The sequence below is a fragment of the Panthera pardus genome, unplaced genomic scaffold, assembly GCF_024362965.1.
Source record: "Panthera pardus isolate Hobbes unplaced genomic scaffold, ASM2436296v1 HiC_scaffold_11, whole genome shotgun sequence".
NCBI lineage: Eukaryota > Metazoa > Chordata > Mammalia > Carnivora > Felidae > Panthera > Panthera pardus.
Window position 1 is genome coordinate 8,664,892 of NW_026526666.1, and position 22,361 is coordinate 8,687,252.

The window sequence follows — 22,361 nt, forward strand, 5'->3', positions numbered from 1 at the left end:
TTAGGGTAAGTTTCTATTCTTGGCGACTGGAATTTTACTCTGGTTCTGATTAAGCTCCACAACGATATTATATTCGATGTTTTCCTGTAAATGTATGAGATGGTTTTCTATTGCATGTCCATGAATGGAAATATTAACAGACTCCACTTGGCTCCATTGGCCTCTGGCTTGGTCTTCACACCCAAAAAGCCAACTAACAGAGAATCACATCCCAGCCCAGAGTGAGTAGTTCTTGTCCTGCCTGTGGTTTTTGTTCATGGTCTCACAATGAAGTGTAAATCTCAAACAAAATATATGAAAGTAAGTGCAATAACTCCATTCCTGTGTCTGTAAATTACTCAGGAAGAAACGGCTGCCTACTCCAAGCATCTATCTTCTGTGCCTACATTTCTGTCAATAGTGGGTCTTTCCTGAGTCTGTTTCTTGGTGGTTATTTTCGTGAGGCAGGAGTATGGTCTATGGGTTCTCTCAAGTTTGTAAACAAGGAGAGTCTCGTGACAGAGAAGTGGAGAAGTCAAGGTATTTTATAATTGGAAAATTATAGATATCAGCACTAGATTTTTAAAAGCAGTTAGGTAAATTTGAGAATGAAAAATATGTGGGAAATAACAGAATAGCTACATTCCACCTATCCATTACCCATGTCACAGAAGCAGAAATCGACCCTCAGTCCAGAAGCCAGAGGATGAAGCTGTTGCCCCTTTGGATAGTCAGACTTGTGAGCAATCTAGAGTAGGTGTGGAGGAGGGGATCCCAGAGCAAGAGGGCCGGGCTCTTGTCCATAACACCATCCCCTAAGCAGGGTCACCTTGCATTTCTCCACCTCATGCTGAGTTGGAAGTTACCTTATCTGTACGATGGGGATAATACTGATCTCAGAGGTTTTTAATAGGTATTTTAGAAGTTAATCTATAGAAAACCCTTAGTAGAGTGGCACATAATACACAATAAATGGCATCTATTATCGGTGGTAGCAGTTATACTCACTTCTGGCCCACAGTTTACGCCAGTGAAGGGCTTGACATATTTTAATACATCATATTACATTACATTTAATTTTACACCTAACATATAGGCAGTGCTATCTTTATTGATGCCTCTCAGACAGCCTAAGAGGAGGCCTAAGGGGAATCTTCGGGGGTATTTCTATCCCACCCTTGCCTTTTCTCCTTGCAAAGCCCAGACTCAGATTTCCAGTATTGGTGTGCTCACCCTTGTGGCCGAGGAAGAAGCATGGCAGGGAGTTGGCCAAGCTTCTTCCTGGTCCAGCTGATGGGCCTCTTCTCATTCTGGCACAGAAGGGCCAGGAGAGAGCCATACATGGGCCCGCAGGGAACTCCCCTCTTACAAGTGGGAGCCAATCACCTCTATGAAATCAAACTAGTCAGAGGAATACCTCCTTCTGGAGGCTGCTGGGAGGGGTCAGGGAAGCCTGAATGAGCCTAAACACAAAGTCCACTTGGCTTCAAATGTGAAGAAATAGAAAAACTCAAAGATGGCTAGCAAAAATTGTACACTTATCCTTAACACATTGCATTAGACATATGGAAGCACCCGCCTCATTTTGGAGGGCCAAGGTACATAACTCCTTATTTACCTTTGTGAATTTGTGTGTGTGTGTGTGTATAATGTCATTGTGACAATCATAGATCTTCCTCTTTTGATATAATTTTATCAAGGTCTAAACTGAATAATGTTGTCATCTACATTATTAGAAAAGCAAAGGTAACAGCAACAGCAAGACAAACAAGAAAATCTCAGGAGAGAGAAGGGGAAAAAAGCAGTTTCCAGAATAGGTGCTGGAAAACAGTATAATAGAAGAGACGGGAAAGCAGGAATATTGATTTCTAGACATGGCTCTATTCACCACTCCATTGGAAGCAATATGGACCTAAACAATTCATTTAACAACTCTGGAGACAATAAATGACCCCCCGGGTGTGGCTCTCTTCTGGTTCTGCTGGTTTTCTTGACAGCCTAGGAGGAGGTCTTGGGGGAACATTGGCAAGACTTCCCTGACTCCAGAAAGTTCTTGGAGTTCTCTGGTGGTGGTGGCAATGGTGGTGAGGAGGTGTTGGGGAAAATGATGGTAGTGATGATAGGATGGTGATGGTCATGGTGATGGTGGAGCTGGTGGTGGAAATGTTGGTGGAGGCGGCGATGGCGGTAAGGGTAGCGGTCACGGTGTTGGAGGTAATGGCGGTGGAGCTGGTGGTGGAAATGTTGGTGGAGGCGGCGATGGCAGTAAGGGTAGTGGTCCTGGTGATGGAGGAGGAGCTGGTCATGGTGGTGATGGTGGTGGTGGGAGTGGTGGTGGCGGAGGTTGGAGAGAATGCCGCCGTGAGACATGACTGGGGCAAATGCCGTGATGGGTTTGAGAAAGGGGCAGATCGAGAGGTGGACAATTAGGCACTAGGACTTCACGGGCCCAAGTGCACATGACTGTAACTACAACACATGTCTTTCGAGGCCATTCCTCTCTCAGGGACGATGCAAGCACCACAAACATGCTCAGGCAGATACACACTGTTCCACCGGTTGTAAATTGGGGGCGGGGGGGTGGTGTTGACACTTTTTTGTTTTCGTTTTAAATTTTTATTTATTTTGCTTTTTTATCCTAAAAAAAAAAAAGGCGTGAATCTGTATTTTGGGAATATGGAGATCAGGTCTGTGGAAAGAAGGAAAATAGAACAGCTCAAAAGGAAGCGGGGACTGCCGGTGGACACAATGCAGGCAAGGGGAGAGCCCTTCTTACAGCAAACCGCAGTCTGGCTAAGGCAGAGCTGGAAACGGAGGTTAATGCCCAATTCCACAGGGTGGGGGAGGCGCCTTAGGACAGAGGTGAGACTGGAGCCAGGCCCAGTCTAGGCTGTGGCCCAGAGGGAGCCGGGACAGTCAGTCAAGTGCCCTCCTTTCTGAGGACACGGCGTGACATGGACTGGACATGGTGAACGAGCCCCTGGAAGGTCTTAGGGGTGCAGCTCCCTTCGCAGACAGAGGCCTGGTGCCAGGAACTCGGCCGATTCAGAAAGAAAGGAGCGAAATGCTGACAAATGGTTTTCATTATCATCACGCAGCCTCCACCCTCGTTCTGTGTGTGTATGCTCTGTGTTTTTCTTTCTTTCTTTTTCATCTTTTCATGGGTTGTAACTAAACAGCGAGGTGACTGCCATCCCGCTGGATTGCACAATGGCACCAGTGGCTGGGTTGGAGCATAGCTTTCCCCAAGTAAATTCTGGACGAGAAAAATGAGCATGCTGGGAGTGAGAAAAATGAGCATGCTGGGAGTGAGGAATTTGTTCTGCACGACACCTGTGTGTGCTCTTTCGTGCTGCTAACAGAGGCGGGATGAGAGTCCGCTGAGAGCTAAGACAGTTCCTCGGCAGTGCACCTGTCAGCCTACCAATGGGGCATTCTCCTTCTTAAATGAAGCCTCGCCATAGCGAAATGGGGGGCTTCCCCAGGTATCCAGAAATATAAATTGGGAGCACTTGTTATTTCCCAATGTAATACGAAATCATGATTTACTTTGAATAAACTGGTGCAGCCGTGGGAAGAGTTGTCGATTCTGTTGAATACACACTCGTTAAGTGCCTACCCTGGGACAGCCCATGGTCAGAAAAGCACCTAAGACCTCGAGAAGTCAACAGTCAAGCAGCTGCCTGAATTTGTCCCCAGTGCCTGGATAGCGGAGCGTGAATCTGACCATGAGGATACCTCCGTGTCGTATTCTACTTGTGATCCACGCTCCCTGTAAGGCAGCAACTACCCTAAGTAAAGATGCTGTTAACTCTGCGGGGCCCGGCACATTTTCGTGATGGCCAAAGAGCGAGCGGGCACTGTGCTCCCCAAACTGCAGTCAAAGCTAGAGCAGCTTCCTCCCTCCGACTGCCACGTGGCTGAAGAAAACGGATCATTGCAAAAGCGCACGTTTCAGTTCGTTACTCAGCGTTTTCGCTGGGAAGCGATTGCAGATAATTGTCCTGCAGCTGCAGACGGGGCCACTGAGCCTGTGCGTGGCCAGCCATTCCATCCAAGACTGGGACAAAAAGCAGGGTTCTTCCTGCCAGAGACAGCCAGGTGGGGACGCGAGATGGACACGAGGCGTCGCTTTCAGTTCTGCACCCAGCCTGCCACTAACTGATTGCCTGATTCTAGCTGAATGTCTTCAGTGGTATTCATAAGAATAGCTACGATGCTAGCTAATAGCCAGGTGCCAAGCACTGGGCTAAATGCTTATTTTATTTAAGCCTCTCAATGACCCAGTGTGGAAGATAGAGTCACTGTAATTTTTGAGAGGAGACCCCGAGGCACAGAGAGGTTAAGGCACTTGCCAAAGGTCACACGGCTGGTAAGTGGTGGGGCTAAAATACAGCCAACCCCAGGCTTCAGGGCATCAGTTGGCCAGCTTGTCAAGGGAAGCACCTGGACTGCAGAATCACCAGTGGCCCTTTCTCTACAGCTCTAACAGTCTATCATTAAGATAACAATTGAGAGTCTAAAATAAGGTCATGTATAGTTCTTTGGATCTTAAACATCCGGACTTACCTCTTTAGAAACCGCGGGATGAGCTTCTGGTGTCTGTGCATGTGTAGGTACTTGTGTGTGTGTGTGTGTGCACACACGTGTGCACATGTGTGGTGAGCGAGCGGGAGAAACCATCTGCCCTCATCTTTGGAATTTCTAATTACTCACAGTGTTCCGGGTCCCCGGAGACAGAGGTGCGCTGTGGGTCTCTTGTTAGCTCCGGACTGAAATGCACCAGTGCCGAGTTTTTCTTTTGTTCGTGATGTCATGGTCAAATAAAACCTAAAAAAGAAACACTAGAAGACTGGGAATGTTCTGAAATATAATTATATGTGAGTCAAGTGACTTTAGAAGGGACAGCAGGTTTTCATCTCCCCTGACCTTTTTTCTAACATAATGAAAGAGCTAGATGGAACTCCTTCAAATAAGCTGAAAAAGGCCCATCAAATAGCCCCTCATTACAGTTAACCACCCTAGTGACGTTCCGACATCCCCCATCGGGCATCTATGTGTGGTACGAGCCCGCTCGGGACTGGGATAGTTAAAGCCATACACAGGAAGTAGCTAAAACAGCATAAAGCCCCCAGACAAACACACACGTGGAAATCAATTCTTCCTTCCCAGTTCTTCTCTTAGCCTCGGGTTACCCACGATTTGCATGTGCTGCATGCCTGGGCAGAGCTGGGCTGAGCTACCTCTCTCGTGCCTTGAGTCAGATTTTCTGGGTGTGAAATCAGTGAACAAGCCAGGAAATGTCAGCACGGAAGAGCGAGGGAGCAGGAGAGACGGTGGCAGCTGTCACTCCAGAGTGTTGTGGTGTGGGAAGGTGGCCAACCCATCTTTGGGACTCAGTTTCCCCTTGTGATGTGTTTGGTGCTGGCTACCTGTGATCCAGGTTTTTGTGGATGCAGGGGGATTGAGGTGCGGCAGTTTTTGCAGTGAGAGTGAAGTCCAGCTGCTCAAACAGAAGTGGCCTTGAACACACTTATGGACAAGTGTGTCTCAGGGACAAGTGTGAGTGTCTCATGGACAGTGAGGGTGTCTCAGGGACAAGTGTGGGTGTCTCAGGGACAAGTGTGGGTGTCTCATGGACAAGTGTGGGTGTCTCAGGGACAAATGTGTCTCATAGACAAGTGTGAGTGTCTCATGGACAAGTGTGAGTGTCTCATGGACAGTGAGGGTGTCTCGGGGACAAGTGTGGGTGTCTCATGAACAAGCATGGGTGCCTCATGGACGAATGTGTCTCGGGGACAAGTGTTAGTGTCTCATGGACAAGTGTGAGTGTCTCATGGACAGTGAGGGTGTCTCATGGACAGTGAGGGTGTCTCAGGGACAAGTGTGGGTGTCTCAGGGACAAGTGTGGGTGTCTCAGGGACAAGTGTGGGTGTCTCATGGACAAGTGTGGGTGTCTCAGGGACAAATGTGTCTCATAGACAAGTGTGAGTGTCTCATGGACAAGTGTGAGTGTCTCATGGACAGTGAGGGTGTCTCGGGGACAAGTGTGGGTGTCTCATGAACAAGCATGGGTGCCTCATGGACGAATGTGTCTCGGGGACAAGTGTTAGTGTCTCATGGACAAGTGTGAGTGTCTCATGGACAGTGAGGGTGTCTCATGGACAGTGAGGGTGTCTCAGGGACAAGTGTGGGTGTCTCAGGGACAAGTGGGGGTGTCTCATGGACAAGTGTGTCTTGGGGACAAGTGTGTCTCATGGGCAAATGTGTCTCATAGACAAGTGTGTGTTTCTCATGGACAAGTGTGTGTTTCTCATGGACAAGTGTGAGTGTCTCATGGACAGTGAGGGTGTCTCGGGGACAAGTGTGGGTGTCTCATGAACAAGCATGGGTGCGTCATGGACAAATGTGTCTTGGGGACAAGTGTTAGTGTCTCATGGACAAGTGTGAGTGTCTCCTGGACAGTGAGGGTGTCTTAGGGACAAATGTGGGTGTCTCAGGGACAAGTGTGGGTGACATTTTACCAGGATCCTTACATTCAAGTACCATAGCTCATCCCTTATCCCTCACCAATTGAAAGATGGCCTGCCTGCCTTTTTAAAAGCCCTATATGCCTGGGTGGCTCAATCGGTTAAGCGTCCGACTTCGGCTCAGGTCACGATCTCACGGTCCGTGGGTTCGAGCCCCGCGTCAGGCTCTGGGCTGATGGCTCAGAGCCTGGAGCCTGCTTCCGATTCTGTGTCTCCCTCTCTCTCTACCCCTCCCCCGTTCATGCTCTGTCTCTCTCTGTCTCAAAAATAAAATAAAAAACGTTAAAAAAAAATTTAAAAAAATTAAAATAAATAAAATAAAAAAAAAGCCCTAGAATGTTGTGTGTCTGTTAGGCCAGGATATTTGCCGGTCTGTTACAAGACTATAGATCTTTAGCTTGTCTTTATTTCTGAAGTTACATCTGAATTACATTACAGACTTATGTGCTGTAACGTTGCTTGACCTATTGCTCGGAAAACATACCACACACTGAGAGGAAAAGGCTAGCTCAAGAGGAGTTGAGGACATTTAATCCTATAAAGCAAATAGAAGAGTGAGACTTGAATCTGAGCTGTCGTTCACTGACAATGTTTTGTTTTCGTTCACGCATTCCCTCCCAGGTGGCCACCCGAGGTCTGCAGCGGGTGAGAGACCTTGCTAGGTGCCAGGATTCTCGAAAGCAACCTTTGACTCCAACCAGCCTGAGAGTCCTTTTTCCCCCAATACTTCTGTCTGCTCTTAGTCCCAAGTATGGGAACGGCAGGCAGGGAAAGGCCAAAAGCAGAGCTGAAATGGATCTTTTTCTTGTGGTTTAAGGATCAGCCAGTTGGAACCAAGGAGATGTTTTCTTAGGGTTGCAGAGAAGTTTGAAAGCATATTGGATTGTTTTTGGCACTGAAGCATAGATTATAGATATATCATTAGTATTGCTAAGCCGATGGGCTATAGTACAAGAACTGCTATTTAGAAGTGCATTCTTGCAAAAGTACGCTGCCCTCAGCTCTGTAATGGAAGGCCGCTGTGCATTTAGATGTCTTGTCTCCTACCACCACGTTGACGTTGTAATTACCCACGCTATGAAAACCTCTCTGCGGTGCTGGCATTGCACAGCTCATGAATCCAAGCAGGTAAATACCACGCGGACTGTGGCCAGCCGCACACACCAAGAGGCCTTGCACATGCATAGAAAATGCTCTTTGGTTCTGAAGTTCAAGGTCAGCCAACCTTGGTGGTTTCTTCCTTAAGCTGCCTGTCTCTCTGGAGAAATGCTAGGGTTTTGTAATTTACCTCAGAATCTCCCAAAGAGCCAGAGGCCCATTTCTCTTTTAGAAAAATGTGGCAGGACTCTTTAGAATTGTTAGCATTGAATACTTCCAGTCAAAAAGATTAGCAGTTTTGCTGAACTTTAACGTCTTCCTAAGTCCTTGGTGCCAGATGTACGATTTTCCTATTGGACTTGCCAAAACCACTAAATAGTTAAAACACATCAAATCATCTCTAAATGGTCAAATTGAATCCCCTCCCCACCGCCACCCAAACAAGAACTCTTAGTCAGCAAACCTCATGGTTGTATTCCATACGAGAAAATTTCTGATTAGGCTAAAAATTAGGAAAACAGACTTACAACGCGAAAGACTCCAAATTTCCTTTTTGTGTGCAGGCTTAGAGCAAGAACCACCAGAGAAAAGGAGAGAATCAAGGGAGAACAGTCATAATGATGACAATCACAGAGAGAGCACCAACAGTGATTATTATCATGCCCGCAACTACATGTTCTTAATGCCCAACATCCCCCATGAGTTTCCCCAACACAGGCCTCTGGCAGGTGGAAGCTAGGGGAAAGGAGACTGTAGCTCATGCCAGGGGCTCTGGCATCTTTGATGTGGCAGAAACTGCTCTTGGGACCAGCCGTCGCTTCCGAGCACGTGCAAGGAACCGTCCAAGAGTTCTTTGTGGTCGAGCATCCCCAAATCTTTGGTATTAAAAGTGCCAGCAAGTAATCCTTGGGCTTAATAAGAAGCTAACCGTAACTCCAACCATCAAACAACATGTTAAGTGGCTTGCAAGGAGTAAAGAGGAGACCTTCCAATTCACATATGTCAATTATATCTAGATACTTGGCAGGGCAGAGGGTGGTGAGAAGGGGTTCACATCCCCCAGAGAGTCTGGACACTGTATTCTTGTTGCCTCAAAGTGACCATACCTGCACTTTACGTTTTCTGAGCTATATTAATTTCCTCATAATTTCTCTTAATTGCTAACTCATCAAAGCCAATGTCAAGCTTCCTGTTCATCCTGTATGACTGTTGTTCTCAGCCCTTTTCCTTGGGATCACCTTGAGAGCTTCACAAAATACTGATCCCCAGGCAGCACTCCAAAACGGTTGAGTTGGGGGGTGCCTGGGTGGCTCAGTCGGTTAAGCATCTGACTTTGGCTCAGGTCATAATCTCACGGTTCACGAGTTTGAGACCCGCATCGGGCTTGCTGCTGTCAGCGTGGAGCCCACTCTGTCCTCATCTCTCTGTGCTCCTCCCTGCTTGCTGTCTCTCTCTCTCTCTCTCTCTCAAAAAATAAATAAACATTAAAAAAACAGTTAAGTTGGAATTTCTGGATGTGGGACAGGTGTCAGGACTTTGTAAACCTCCTCAGGTGGTTCTAGTGTTCAGCCTGGGTGGAAGGTCACTGCTGTAGAGGATTGGGGGGGGGGAGGGCAGCAGAATGGGGGAGCTAGGAGGTAGATGACATCTTCCACAAAGTTCGAGCATGGAGAACTTCGCAGGATCCTGATTGACATTTAGCAGGTTGCAATTGCTATAGTTATGCCTCTCACTCCCCAGTAACTCTCCAGCAGAGGCATGGGTTCCTCCAATTGTATATTAATTGGGTTTTCAACAGTTTGCATTCCTCTAAGCTTCTTGGCTAAAATTGACCAAAATATCACTGAGACCTTAAGAAAGTGAAGGGGTCACTGACACAAGCATCAACAGAGAGAGCCATACAAATAGGCTAAACCTCAGGAGGTCCTCAGGAGAACCTCTAATTCTAGCTGACTCGAGGCTGGTTGTTCTGGGGTTCTGGACCCCATGGTCATGGTCATGGTCTAGACATAACGTGGACTATAATATGGAAAGTTCCATCAAGGAGGTCGCCCAGTGCAGTAGACTTCCTCTGGGTTGGCTCTCTCTTGGCCCTGGCTCCCTCACCCCATGGGGAGATTGCAGACGGAGGAGGGCCACAGTGGACCTTCTAAAGCAGTGATTCTCAAGCTTAGGTGTGCACAGACCACCTGAGGGGTTAAAACACGGATGGCTGGGTCTCACTCAGCATTGCTAGGTCTATGATGGGGCAGAAGCATTTGCATGTCTAAGAAGTTCCAAGACATTGCTGATACTACCATGGCTCCCACTTTGAGAATCACTGCTTTAAACAGGGGGCCCTGGACAGACCAGGGTTGTCCTGGTCTAGAAGAAGTACCCTATACTTCAAGAGCATTCCATCATGCCCTGTAAGAAGGAATAGAACACGGGTCTGCAATGAGCTTGGCTTTATTTTCATGCATTTGTAAAAGGGTGAGAGCCATCTGATTTAGTGATTACCTCATGAGAACAGACAGCATTTTAAAATAGATATGCACTGGGGTTGGTTGCCCCTAATATCTTTGCATCAGAAATCGGGGATATTTAAATCAGATTTAATTTTAGAGCCCCAACCTTCACTAGCATAAGACTAAAAACAATGATAGCAGTTTCTGTGAAAATCATTTAGGGGTGCCTGGGTGGCTCAGTCGGTTAAGCATCATGACTCAGGTCATGATCTTGAGGTATGTGGGTTCGATCCCTGCATCGGGCTCTGTGCTGATAGCTCGGAGCCTGGAGCCTGCTTCATTCTGTGTCTCCCTCTCTCTCTGCCCCTCCCCCTCTCACTCTCTGCCTTTCTCTCAAAAATAAACATTAAAAATTAAAAAAAAAAATAATTTAGTGTTTCAGTATTCTTGACAGTGAATTGTTCTCTCCAAAAGCAAACTACTTATACCTATGCTGATCGAGAGAAGGTCAAAAGCATAGGAGATGTGAGACGGGGTCTCAAATATAGCACTCAGGCATCTAGACAAGATTGGCAGGTGACCCTGGTGCACCAGGGTGGCTTGGCCCAGGTTGCATCCACAGGGCCAGGGAAATTTTTGTGATAGGTCTAGGGAAAATCCCCAAGAAGGTAGCTCTGCCTAGAATTTAGGGGATTTTTTATGGAGATCTAAACTGGAGGCCATCCTGGCTTATAGTAGAATATCCAGAATATTTCTAGCGAAAGTCACTCTTCCCTGGGTGGAAAGTGGAGGCCTTTTCATTCACACAGGAAGTTACAGTCAGTGGGCAAGCCACTGTGGTGGGCTCCCCAAGCTCACAGGCACCTACCGATATATATGGCCCATCACCGCTTCTTAAACCCAACCTGAAACCCCGTCCTGAGCTGTGTTGAACCTCCAGCTAATTTTTTTTTTAAATTTTTATTTATTTTTGAGAGAGAGCATGAGCAGGGGAGGGGCAGAGAGAAACACACACACACAGAATCCAAAGCAGGCTCCAGGCTCTGAGCTGTCAGCACAGAGCCCAACGTGGGGCTCGAATTCATGGACCGTGAGATCGTGACCTAAGCTGAAGTTCCTCCTTCCACAAGGTTTCCATATCATGTCACATACACATCATACCTGTCACACTGTGCTTTAAATGCGTGTTCATATGCTTGCTTTTCCGCACCTCTAGATTATTTGCTCTTAGAAGTTAAGTCATATTCTTCTTTGTGTCCTTAGCACCTAACAGAGTGGCTGGCACAGGGCCTGCGAGTTTTATTTAATTAAAAGAAAAAAAAAATGAGTTCTAGTGTTGGGGTGGGGGAAAGCATTGCTTAAGAATCCAGGAGGGATACGGGCCCGAAAATGTTAACTGACCTCGGAGAACTACAGATGATCAGAGCTGGAGACCTTAGCTATCACAGCAGTTCGCCGTCGGGACAAGGAAGCCCAGAGATGCTTAAGGATACTAAGTGATTTACCCGGGTTTCAGAGGGAACTGGACCCAGATGCAGCTCTGTGGGATCCACTAGTGGTCAGTCAGTGTTGGCCAAACGGCCAGCTGAACAATTTGTGGACTGGATCCAGACCCTCTTTCCTGGGAGCGATGGAAGGCCCCACAATGCCCACCTCTTAACCCTGGGAACACGTCATGCTCCTCCAGGGCTAAACCCGACCCTGAGAGAGCGTGACTGTGTACTTTGCCACGGAATCTAACCCTTTAAAAGGGCGTTTGGGTAAATTTCCATCTCTAGACCTGAACCCCAACTGAGTATTGGAAGGTTTTTCTGGTGCTTCTGTGGCAAGAAGGATATTTTGAGCTGAGTGGGTGAGGAAGAGGAATGAAAGCACCTCGGTCCTTAATTTCATGACATCTAGTAGCGGGTAAACCACTCCAGATGCTCTCTCTAACCCCCTGTCCCATGCCACCTCCTCTATGTGAGTAGCGACTCGATGGCTTCCTTGACATTTGCTTCTATAGTACAAGATGAGAGGGGGTTGAAGGAGGATGAGTGGTGGGGTCCACACTGGAAAAAAACATGATGGGGCAAAGGGGTTGGGGAATTGGAGAGAATATAGACAGGAAAGCTACAGATGTCATTCTTGAATATTTTTTTTTTTAGTGGGGGGGGGTACCTCAACCCTACAAGTTCTACAATGGACATAATAGTTCATTCATTCATTTATTAAAAATGTGATGCCACTCTCTTGCTTAAAGCCCTCCACTGCCCCTCCCCGTTACCCCTAGGATAAAGCCATAGCTCCAGCTATGTCCTTGCAGACCTGGTTCTTTCTGCCTCTCCATTTAATTTCCCTACATGTTCAGCAACTTTGACCTCTTCTACCTCACAGCCTTTGCACTTGCCATTCCTTCTGACTTGCAAGTTCTCTCCCTCATTCCTTTTCATCCTTCCGATCTCAACCTGAACACCATTTCCTCCAAGCACTCTTCACTGAGCAGCCTGTCTACAGGATGACCTCATTCCACCTTGCGGTCAGTCACCCTCTGTGATCTTGCCTTGTTTATTTCTTCCGTGACGTGAAAAGAATCAGAAGGTACCTTGTTTGTTTACATAAGACTGTGAGCTCCATAGGAGCAGCGACCTGTGTGTCTTATTCAGTGCTGGGTCCCCAGCACCTAGATCAGTACTTGGCATGGAGCACGTGCTCAGGAAATACTGTTGAATGAATGAAGGAAGCACCTACATGTATGAAGTTTATAGAAGGGAGAGGAGAATAGAACCCTTCCACTGTTCCTAGGAACCACAACCTAAACCTGAAGAGCATTTTTTTTCATGCCGTATCATCTGTATATCTTCCGATTGATAAATTTTGACTTTTGGCTTGGTTCTCTGAGAGCCACAACCTAATTCGATAAGAGTTATCTGTTATCAAGATTGTCATATTTGCCACCATAACTTCTCTGAATCTTTATCAAAGGACCAACTTGTTCTCAACTGTCAGGATGTTTTCTTCTGTATAATTTATCTGTTTTTTTAAGTGGACCCATGCAATTAATGTTTATTTATTTTTGAGATAAATAGAGACAGAGAGAGAGAGAGAGAGAAAGTGGAGGAGGGTCAGAGAGAGAGGGAGACACAGAATCGGAAGCAGGCTCCAGGCTCTGACCTGTCAGCACAGAGTCCAACGTGGGGCTCAAACCATGAGATCATGACCTGAGCTGAAGTTGGTCACTTAACCAACGGAGCCACCCAGGTGCTCCTTCTGTATAATTTATCTTAAGTTAAGCTTGTCCAAAGTTGGGTCTGCTACACTTGCATGTGTGTGTGATATACAGAATAATTTCCATTTTGATGCTGGGTCAGGGGTCTCCTGGAGCAGGACTCTGGTGTGGGACTGCAAGCATCTCACTGGGACCTGTGGACTACATCCAGGCAGAAACCAAGGGCTTTGGCACAAGAGTCGGAGACAGGTGCCACCACAGGTCCGTGCAAGGTCAGCCCGTGGCAATTTCGGGAGCCAGACACTCTCTCCTGCCTGGGCTCTGATGCTGGTAAAGTCCCAGAACTCAGGGAATCAGGTTTGTCCCGCTGGCACATCCCTCCCCTCCTGCCTAGGGTACAGCTATCCACCCGCTGCAGAATACGGTGAAGTGCCCATCTAATGCCAGCTCTCTCCTCCCGCAGAGTCCTCGCCCGTGGTCGTGCAGTCCAGGGGGCTGGATGGCATGCTGGACCCAAGCTCAGCTCAGCGTCCGGGCCCAATAACGGCTTTTTCAAGGGAGCAGCTTTCTGTCCTGGCCACACTGAGGTAAGCGCCTGAGGGGCTTCTGCCTCGCCAAGGCTTCTGGCTCTGGAGCATCCAGGACAGCTGGAAATGAGCCCCAGGCTGAAGAAGGGAAGTCACATCTAACTGCTAACTAGCAGAGGCCTGGGGTGGGTCCTAGTGATCCAACACATGTGGCCCTCCTAGTCCGACTGGAAGAGAAATTCCCCCGGGCTCTCAGTCTGGCCCCACGGCTTCCAGGAACATGTTGAGAGTCTGAGCTGCCCACCCCTGAAATAGCAGAACACAGGGCCTCGAATAGACAGACAGAGAACATCAGTCAGACCCTCCACACAGCTCCTAGTCTGTCTGCACTGGCAACCCTGTGAGACGAAATGTCCTTGATCACGGTCATGCTCTTGGCCATGGAGCTCCAGGTCTGGGAACAGAGGCCAGCTCTGAGTTCCGCTCCTACTGGGTGTGCGGCCACATCGCGTTCCTTCTCCTGCGTCTGTGTCTCCTCTGTACGACAGGAAGAATAAGGCCTCCTCCCGGGCTTGTTGTGATGGTTAAGGAGATACTTGTGCCCCATAAATGCTAATGATGATCATTATGATCTCACCTCCTTCATTTAAGGATGTGTGTCTAAGAATTCAGACCAGCAGGTTCTGGTCCCAGGAAATCCATAGGTACCTGCGAGTGCTTTCTGGAGGCATATTTCTATCATGGGCACTTTAAGTGCTCTTGGACCAAATCTGCCTGATGCCCGGAAACCTGATAAGCCAAATGTAAAAATAATTGCCTATCCAGGGGTTCCCCGGTGTCCAGGTTTGTGGCGCGAGGAAGGCAAAACTTACCGTCTGTTGAACGGAATTTTCATTTTGATGTCGGTGATTGGGAAGGCGCTGCCATCAGTTACGGCCTGCGTGCCCCTCAGGGCTCTCTCCTCTGGAAGGTGCTGGGGCTGAGCAGCGCCAAGTGCCCACAGGCAGAGCCTGCCACTCAGCTGCAGAGTCCCAAGCCACTCAGACCCGCCCCTCCCCACCACCCCCCCCCCCAGCCTTCTGACACCCATGTCTCTCCTCCGTCAAGTTCAAGGATCGGACCGGACCCGTGGTTCTCAAAATGCAGCCCCCGGAGCTGCTGCAACACTATCACCTGGGAGCTTGTCAGAAACGTAGATTCTCGGGCCCCACGCTAGACCTGCTGAGTCAGAAACTCTGGGAGTGGGGCCCAGCAGTCTGCTGTTTGGCAGACCCGCCAGGTGCTTCGATGCCCTGAACCTCTGGACTTGATCATCTTGGAATGCCCCTTCCAGTCCAAGCCTCCCCCCGGGAGATGCCCACAGAGGCGCTCACTGGGCTCTATCCTGTCAAGGCTTTTCTCTGCTGCGGCCTCAGGGGTACCTCCCCGGGGAGCTGAGGAGCCGCAGGACGCCTCTCGCACTCCACACAGGCCCTGACAACTGGGGGCGTCCCAGTCTTCACAGCTGAAGTCAGCTGCATGTTTACATTTAGAGCAAGGCCAAGTGGACAGCGAAAATGACCCTTGACCCACTGGCACCACTGGAATAGACATAGCACTCATTTCTTCTTTTTTTCTCTATCCATTGATGGCTTTTAAAAAGAAAAACTTCTTTAACTTATTTTTTAAGTTTATTTATTTATTTTGAGAGAGAGAGAGAGAGCGCGCGTGTACAGGGAAGGGCCAAAGAGAGAGAAAATCCCAAGCAGGTGTTACACTGTCAGCGCAGAGCCTGACGTGGGGCTCAAACTTAAGAACCGTGAGATCATGACCTGAGCCAAAACCAAGAGTCAGGTGCTTAACCAACAGAACCACCCAGGCACCCCAAGACTTGTTTAATTTAAAAAGAAAGAGGTGATGGGGATTGAAGAACACACTGGTCACGATGTATAGAATTGTTGAATCCCTGTATTGTACACCTGGAATTAATACAGCACTGTGTGCTTGCTGGAATTAAAATTAAAAAGCATGGGGCGCCTGGGTGGCTCAGTCGGTTAAACGTCCAACTTCGGCTCAGGTCATGATCTCGCGGTCTGTGAGTTCGAGCCCCGCGTCGGGCTCTGTGCTGACAGCTCAGAGCCTGGAGCCCGTTTCGGATTCTGTGTCTCCCTCTCTCTCTGCCCCTCCCCTGTTCATGCTCTGTCTCTCTCTGTCTCAAAAATAATTAAACGTTAAAAAAAAAATTAAAAAGCATAATAAAAATAAATAAATAAAAATACAGATATTTGATATTGTCACTGCATTATGAGATAATGTCAGGCATGGCAATATTCTCATTCGGAAAAAAGAAAAGCTAGGAAGTGTATTTTAAATATTTTTAAAAAATGAATAAAAATTTTTAAAAGATTATGGTATAGGGGCATGCTATGATGAGTGATCCAATTAAAAAAAAAAAAAAAACCAACTTTTAATCTAGAGCCCAAATGTGAGAACATATTTGCAACGTTTTCAAATCTTAATGAAACAATCTGTCCCTGGTGCAAATCTTTATGGTGATTAAATGCCATCAGCTACCACGGGTTATCCTGACAGCGAATTGAGAAGTAAAATTTGACTTTATGAACTTTGTGAAGTCAATTCAGTTGAGCCTGCAGAGTGCTAGGCAGCGCAGCAACCTTTATGGTTGCTTAAACTCGAAGAATGTCAGAGTTGGAAGATGCCTTAAGCATCAGCAGTCACGTGGAGAAATGAAAGAACACAGAAGCAAGGAGACTTGTCCACACTCTCGCTGATTCTTAGAGGCCACCTGGACGCACCAAAGGTGAACAGGAGGCCTGTCGGCCTCCGGGGAGTTTGCCTGTAGGTGGGAGGATACGAGAATGCAATGGCCCTAAGACAGCGTGAAAGAAATACTCTACAGAGGTGGAGAAGGGAGAGAGTTTATCTCTTTAGAAATAGAAAAAGGTCCCCAGGGGAGGTGGTATTTAAGTCGGGTGTTAAAAGGTGACAGGCAGGACTCCAACCAGCAAAGGTGGGGAACAGGAAAGGCACAGGGAGGGCGTGAGGGAGTATGCCTGGCAGAGAAGAGTCTGAACCAAGGGCAATGGTGGGAAAGCGCAGGGCAGGCACTGCGACAGGAGTTCTGTTTGCCTGGAATGCAAAATATGGGAGGGGAGGGGCACCTGGGTGGCTCAGTCAAATCTCACGGCTTGTGAGTTTGAGGTCCGCATCAGGCTCTCTGCTGACAGCTCGGAGCCTGGAGCCTGCTTTCTGATTCTGTGTCTCCCTCTCTCTCTGCCCCTCCCCTGCTCTCTCTCATTCTCTCTCTCTCAAAGATAAATAAACATTAAAAAAATATATGGGAGGGGAGTAGAAGGAGGACAGGGTCTGATGGGTTCCTGGCTCCCTAGACAATTGCTCACCCCTGGACCCTCTGAGCAGGGTGATGGGATCAGAGTGGTGCTTCAAGAGGTTGAATCGGGTGGCCAGGGACAGGAGGAACTGGAAGAAGAGAGGTGGGGTCCAGGACATCAGTTGGGAGACTGTTCTGTGACCTGAACTAGGAACAGAGAGGTGAGAATAAAACAGAATTTCAAGAGATGCTACGGAAGCAGAAGACAAAGGGCTGGAGGGGAGGCCAGGAGGAAGGAGCTGAGGCCAACGAAGAGTGGAGTTTTGGAGCTGGTGAACAAAGGGATGGTGGTTCCAGTGATGGAAATAGGAAGAGGTTGGGGAAACACATTTAGCAGTATGGGGGGAGATGTTCACAAGAGATAGCAGCTGTGGAACTCCATCATAAACCATCAAGTGGTCCAAAATGGAGCTGCTGTTGTTGAGTAAAGCCAGGGGCAGGGAATGATTGTCCTAATGAGGAGTATGGGTATGAAGGTTTTTGCTTGGGATGCCTTGCATTTAAAATGTCAGTATCCGGGGCGCCTGGGTGGCTCAGTTGGTTGAATGTCCTACTTCAGCTCAGGTCATTATCTCGCGGTTTGTGAGTTCGAGCCCCGCGTCGGGCTCTGTGCTGACAGCTCGGGGCCTAGAGCCTGCTTTGGAGTCTGTGACTCTCTTTCTCTGCCCCTCTCCCGCTCATGCTATGTCTCTCTCTGTCGCTCAAAAAACAAATGTTAAAAAAAAATTTTTTTTTAAATGTCAGTATCCGTGGAAATTTGCTCACAAGGAAGCTGGAGGTTCAGAACTGGCTTTCAAACGAGCAGTTGGGCTAGAGGTCCCGGTATGGGCGTCAGCCCCACAGAAGACGGGACTCTTACAAGAGGATGAGCTTACCAAAGGGGAGACTGTAGGAGTGGGTGGGGACTTGTGGTCATGGGAGAGAGGGAGCAGTAGGTCCCTTATTACCGTCAAAACCCTAACTCTTAGTGGTTATTTTTTCCCATTTCCCCAACCAAATTCTAAGTGTTACTAATTTGGTTATAAAGGGATGAATTTCGGTTTCCTTTCTTCTCCTTCTTGTCTGAGGAGAGCCACCGTGTGTTGAGAAGAAAGGAAAGGAGCCCACGAAGGGGTTTGACTTAGCTACCAACAAATGATTGTGGCCGTTGGCTGGACTATCACACCATTAGCCGGCAGAACCAGCGGCGGTCAGAAGCCCGGCTCTGCGTGGCCGGCTGGAGGCCTGGAGGAAACACCGATGTTTTCCTAAGTAACCCAAGAGAAAAGAATTTGGTGGTTTTCTTGGTATCTCACCAAAGAGCTGCCTGTTGCCAGCTGAAATAAAGCACAGTTGAGGAGAAGAATGCATCCCTTTGAAAACAGATTAGGAACGCAGCACATAGCCATAGCCACAAAATCCAAAAGGAGGCATGCACCGCAGCAAAGAGAAGGCAGGCAGTGAGCCTCTCGGGCCATCCCCATTCACTCTTCCATTCATTTTCCTTTTATTTGTTGTGTGCCAGAACTACGCATGGTCCCCGAGATACTTAACTTCAAATGGCACACCGTCTGAAGTGCTCTTATGAGACAGACATGTTCATGATTGCCCACAGCGCGAGGAGAGGTGAGAGGGCTACGCACAAGCCATCATGGAAGATCAGAGAGGTGCACACCGAGGGATGGAGTGACTAGTGCATGTGGAGGAGACGCGACTCTGCGCTCCAGGTCCTTGCAGCCAGTGGGGAGACGGGCTCAAATCACTGGGCTTGAAAAACAGCCCAATCGGGGTAGTCAGTGCTATGAAAAGACGTGAATGGAGTAGGCTTGGAGAGTGAACGAGCAGCAATGTGACTGAAGAAGACAAAGTCCTTGACCACAGGACATTGGCAGGACCCTGGACTAAGGAGGTGTGTGGGCACCTATCAGTCCTCATGACAACCCTGTGAAATCGTAGTTTTTGCCTGCTTTTTTAGCTTTTTTAGCTTTTTTTTCCGAGGAAACTAAGGCTCGGAAAGATTAAATGACTTCCCCTTTGCTAACCAGTTTGGAATCCACACAAGGCTTTCTAACCCCAGATCCGATGCAGAGTTCCTGTCATTGCACTGATTTAGTAGGAGAGAACACACCCGTGTGCACACGCACTTCAGCAGTTGAGCGTGGAAAGAGATCACTTTTCCTAGGGTGATCTGAGGAGCCTCAAGGAGAAGGTGGTGTCTGTGGCAGGCAGGCTGGAAAAGAGGGCAGGTCACAGAATGACCTGTGGGAGTGGGGAGGAGTGGGGGAAAGGGATGGAATAGGAAGTTTGAGCACCCTCTCCAGGGGATGCCTCTAACCCTACCAAGAGAGGGGGTGACACTTGATATACATCTGCAGGTGTGACTAGGACCCCACCAGAAGTGAGTTCAAGAGCAGAGGTAACTCCACAGTTAGCTGCCTGGGGGTGGTCACTCGACTGCAGTGTGGAGCCCTATCTGGCCCAGGCTCTAGGGGAGGCTAGTACTGCCTCTTGGGGACAGATGGATTTCTGCCATTTGGTCTATACTCACATAAAAGTAAATAATAAAAAGAAAAGGCATGTTTAAGAATGAAAGAGAAAGTGAGAAGGAAGGAAGTGAAAGGGAAGGGAGGAAAGAAAGGGAAGGGAAGGGAAGGGAAGGGAGGAAAGAAAAAGGAAAGGAAAGGAAAGGAAAGGAAAGGAAAGGGAAATAAAGGGAAGGGAAGGGAGGAAAGAAAAAGGAAAGGAAAGGAAAGGAAAGGAAAGGAAAGGAAAGGAAAGGGAAGGGAAGGGAAGGAAGAAAGGAAAGGAAAGGAAAGGAAAGGAAAGGAAAGGAAAGGAAAGGAAAGGAAGGGAAGGGAAGGGAAGGGAGGAAGGAAAGGAAGGAGGAAAGGAAAGGAAAGGAAAGGGAAGGGAGGGAAGAAAGGAAAGGAAAGGAAAGGAAGGGAAGGGAAGGGAAGGGAAGGGAAGGGAAGGGAAGGGAAGGGAGGAAGGAAAGGAAGGAGGAAAGGAAAGGAAAGGAAAGGAAAGGAAAGGAAAGGAAAGGAAGGGAAAGGAAGGGAAAGGAAAGAAGGAATGGAGGGAGGCGGGGACAGGGAGAGAGGAAGGGTAGATTGGCTTAGTAAGGTCAGCTTTGGCGTCTATTAGTCTAGTTAGTGCCGATGACTTTAGGCCTGTTCATTAATTTTGTGTGGATCACTCTCTTTGTACATGACAGAAAGATGATGAATCCTAACCTAACTCACAGATTAATGAGAAATTCGAAATGAATGCATTTGAAAAGTTTAAGAATGTCCCACGACCAGGAACTATTATCAGTATCAGTATCTGTGTGTGCTGGCTGGCAGCTGAATAGGCTGGCGATGACGGTCCCAGAGCTCTATACCTTTTTGCCAAATGTGATGCCTCATGGATTTGTAGCAAGGGTTCCGAGTCACCAGATCTCAGATCTGACCCGGTACTGCTGTCTGAAGAAAGTGTATACGGTGCCAAGGCTTCAAGATACGTCCCCGGCAGCCCTTCCCACACCTTCCCAGGGGAGCCAAGCCTTCGGGCAGGACACAGTGCTGGGAACAGGTGTCAGACACATACTGCCCGCCCACAGCTGCCCCAGGCTGGCAGGCAGACAACTCAAAGGACTTGGTAAGAGCTGCTGGCAAGTTCGAGGGCTCTGTCCCTTCCCGAAAAAGCCCACCCCTAGATGGCATGACCATACCCCCAGGTCATCTGAGCCGGCCTGTCCATGCCTGCTCAGATAACTGTAGCTCGCAGCCCCTGTCACTCTCAAGGGTATCCCGGTTTGAATGGTAAATCCCAGGTCACCTTGCCCTTAGACTCCCAGGTGAAACCTCATGATCCTCTAGGGAGGTCAAGACCCAGAAACTGCCTTTGTTCAAAACTTAGGGCACCGTGGAATAATCCTCGTTTCTGTTTCATTCCAGGTGCATAGCGTAATGTCCATGTTGTCCTACACTCTGATCATAGCTCTTTTGATCGGCATACAGGCAGAACCACACCCAGAGAGCAATGTCCCAGCAGGACACGCCATCCCCCAAGCCCACTGGACTAAGCTTCAGCATTCCCTCGACACAGCCCTCCGCAGAGCCCGCAGCACCCCGGCCGGGGCAATAGCCGCGAGGGTGGCAGGGCAGACCCGCAACATCACTGTGGACCCCAAACTTTTTAAAAAGCGGCGACTGCGTTCACCCCGCGTGCTGTTCAGCACGCACCCCCCACCTGTGGCTGCAGATACTCAGGGTCTGGACTTGGAGGCGGGTGGTGCTGCCTCCTTCAACAGGACTCACAGGAGCAAGCGGTCGTCGTCGCACCCTGTCTTCCACCGGGGGGAGTTCTCGGTGTGTGACAGCGTCAGCGTGTGGGTGGGGGACAAGACCACCGCCACGGACATCAAGGGCAAGGAGGTGATGGTGCTGGGAGAGGTGAACATTAACAACAGTGTGTTCAAACAGTACTTTTTTGAGACCAAGTGCCGGGACCCCACTCCCGTGGACAGCGGATGCAGGGGCATCGACTCCAAGCACTGGAACTCATACTGTACCACAACGCACACCTTCGTCAAGGCGCTGACCATGGACGGCAAGCAGGCCGCCTGGCGGTTCATCCGGATCGACACGGCCTGTGTGTGTGTGCTCAGCAGGAAGGCTGGGAGAAGAGCCTGACCTGCAGGGCAGCCCCCACCCTCCCCGAGCTCCCCCTCCACACCCTCCTGGGCCCCTCCCTACCTCAACCTGTAAATTATTTTAAATTATAAGGACTGCATGGTAATTTATAGTTTATACAGTTTTAAAAAATCATTATTTATTAAATTTTTGGAAGCATCCCTTGTGCCGGAGCTCCAGTCATTTTGCCCCACTGTGACCACCTACGAGGCTTGGGCCGTTGCAGGGTGAATTGCCCACAGCAACCCCTGGCTGGAACCCTCGCCCCACCCCAGCCAGCTCTGCAAAAACTTCAGGGAAGGCTGACTGGGTTCAGATATTAGCCTAAGCCGGACATGATTAGAAAGGGAAGTCTGCTGGATTGCAACTTCGCTCTGAATTCCAGAGCCAAAGCTACCTAATCCTTGGATTACCTGTCCCACCGCCCCGATGCAGGAGCCTTGATTGCTTCGCGCGGGGAGGTTTGTGGAGCCTCATCAGAAGCAGATCCCCCGCCTCAGGCCCAGCCTGGGTCCTGGAGGCCCTC

At 48.8% G+C, this 22,361-nt stretch overlaps 1 protein-coding gene across 2 annotated transcripts in view; it reads left to right on the forward strand.

Moving 5' to 3' along the window:
• NGF (nerve growth factor) overlaps nucleotides 1-21,996 on the forward strand; it is a 54,121-nt gene extending 32,125 nt beyond the window's left edge. For both annotated transcript variants that reach the window (XM_053890879.1, XM_019457940.2), the window contains exons 2-3: nucleotides 13,726-13,849; nucleotides 21,098-21,996. In XM_053890879.1, the coding sequence (XP_053746854.1) occupies nucleotides 21,110-21,835 (726 nt within the window). In that variant the 5' untranslated portion in view covers nucleotides 13,726-13,849; nucleotides 21,098-21,109 and the 3' untranslated portion in view covers nucleotides 21,836-21,996. The remainder of the gene's footprint in view (nucleotides 1-13,725; nucleotides 13,850-21,097) is intronic.
• The last annotated feature ends 365 nt before the right edge of the window (nucleotides 21,997-22,361 follow it).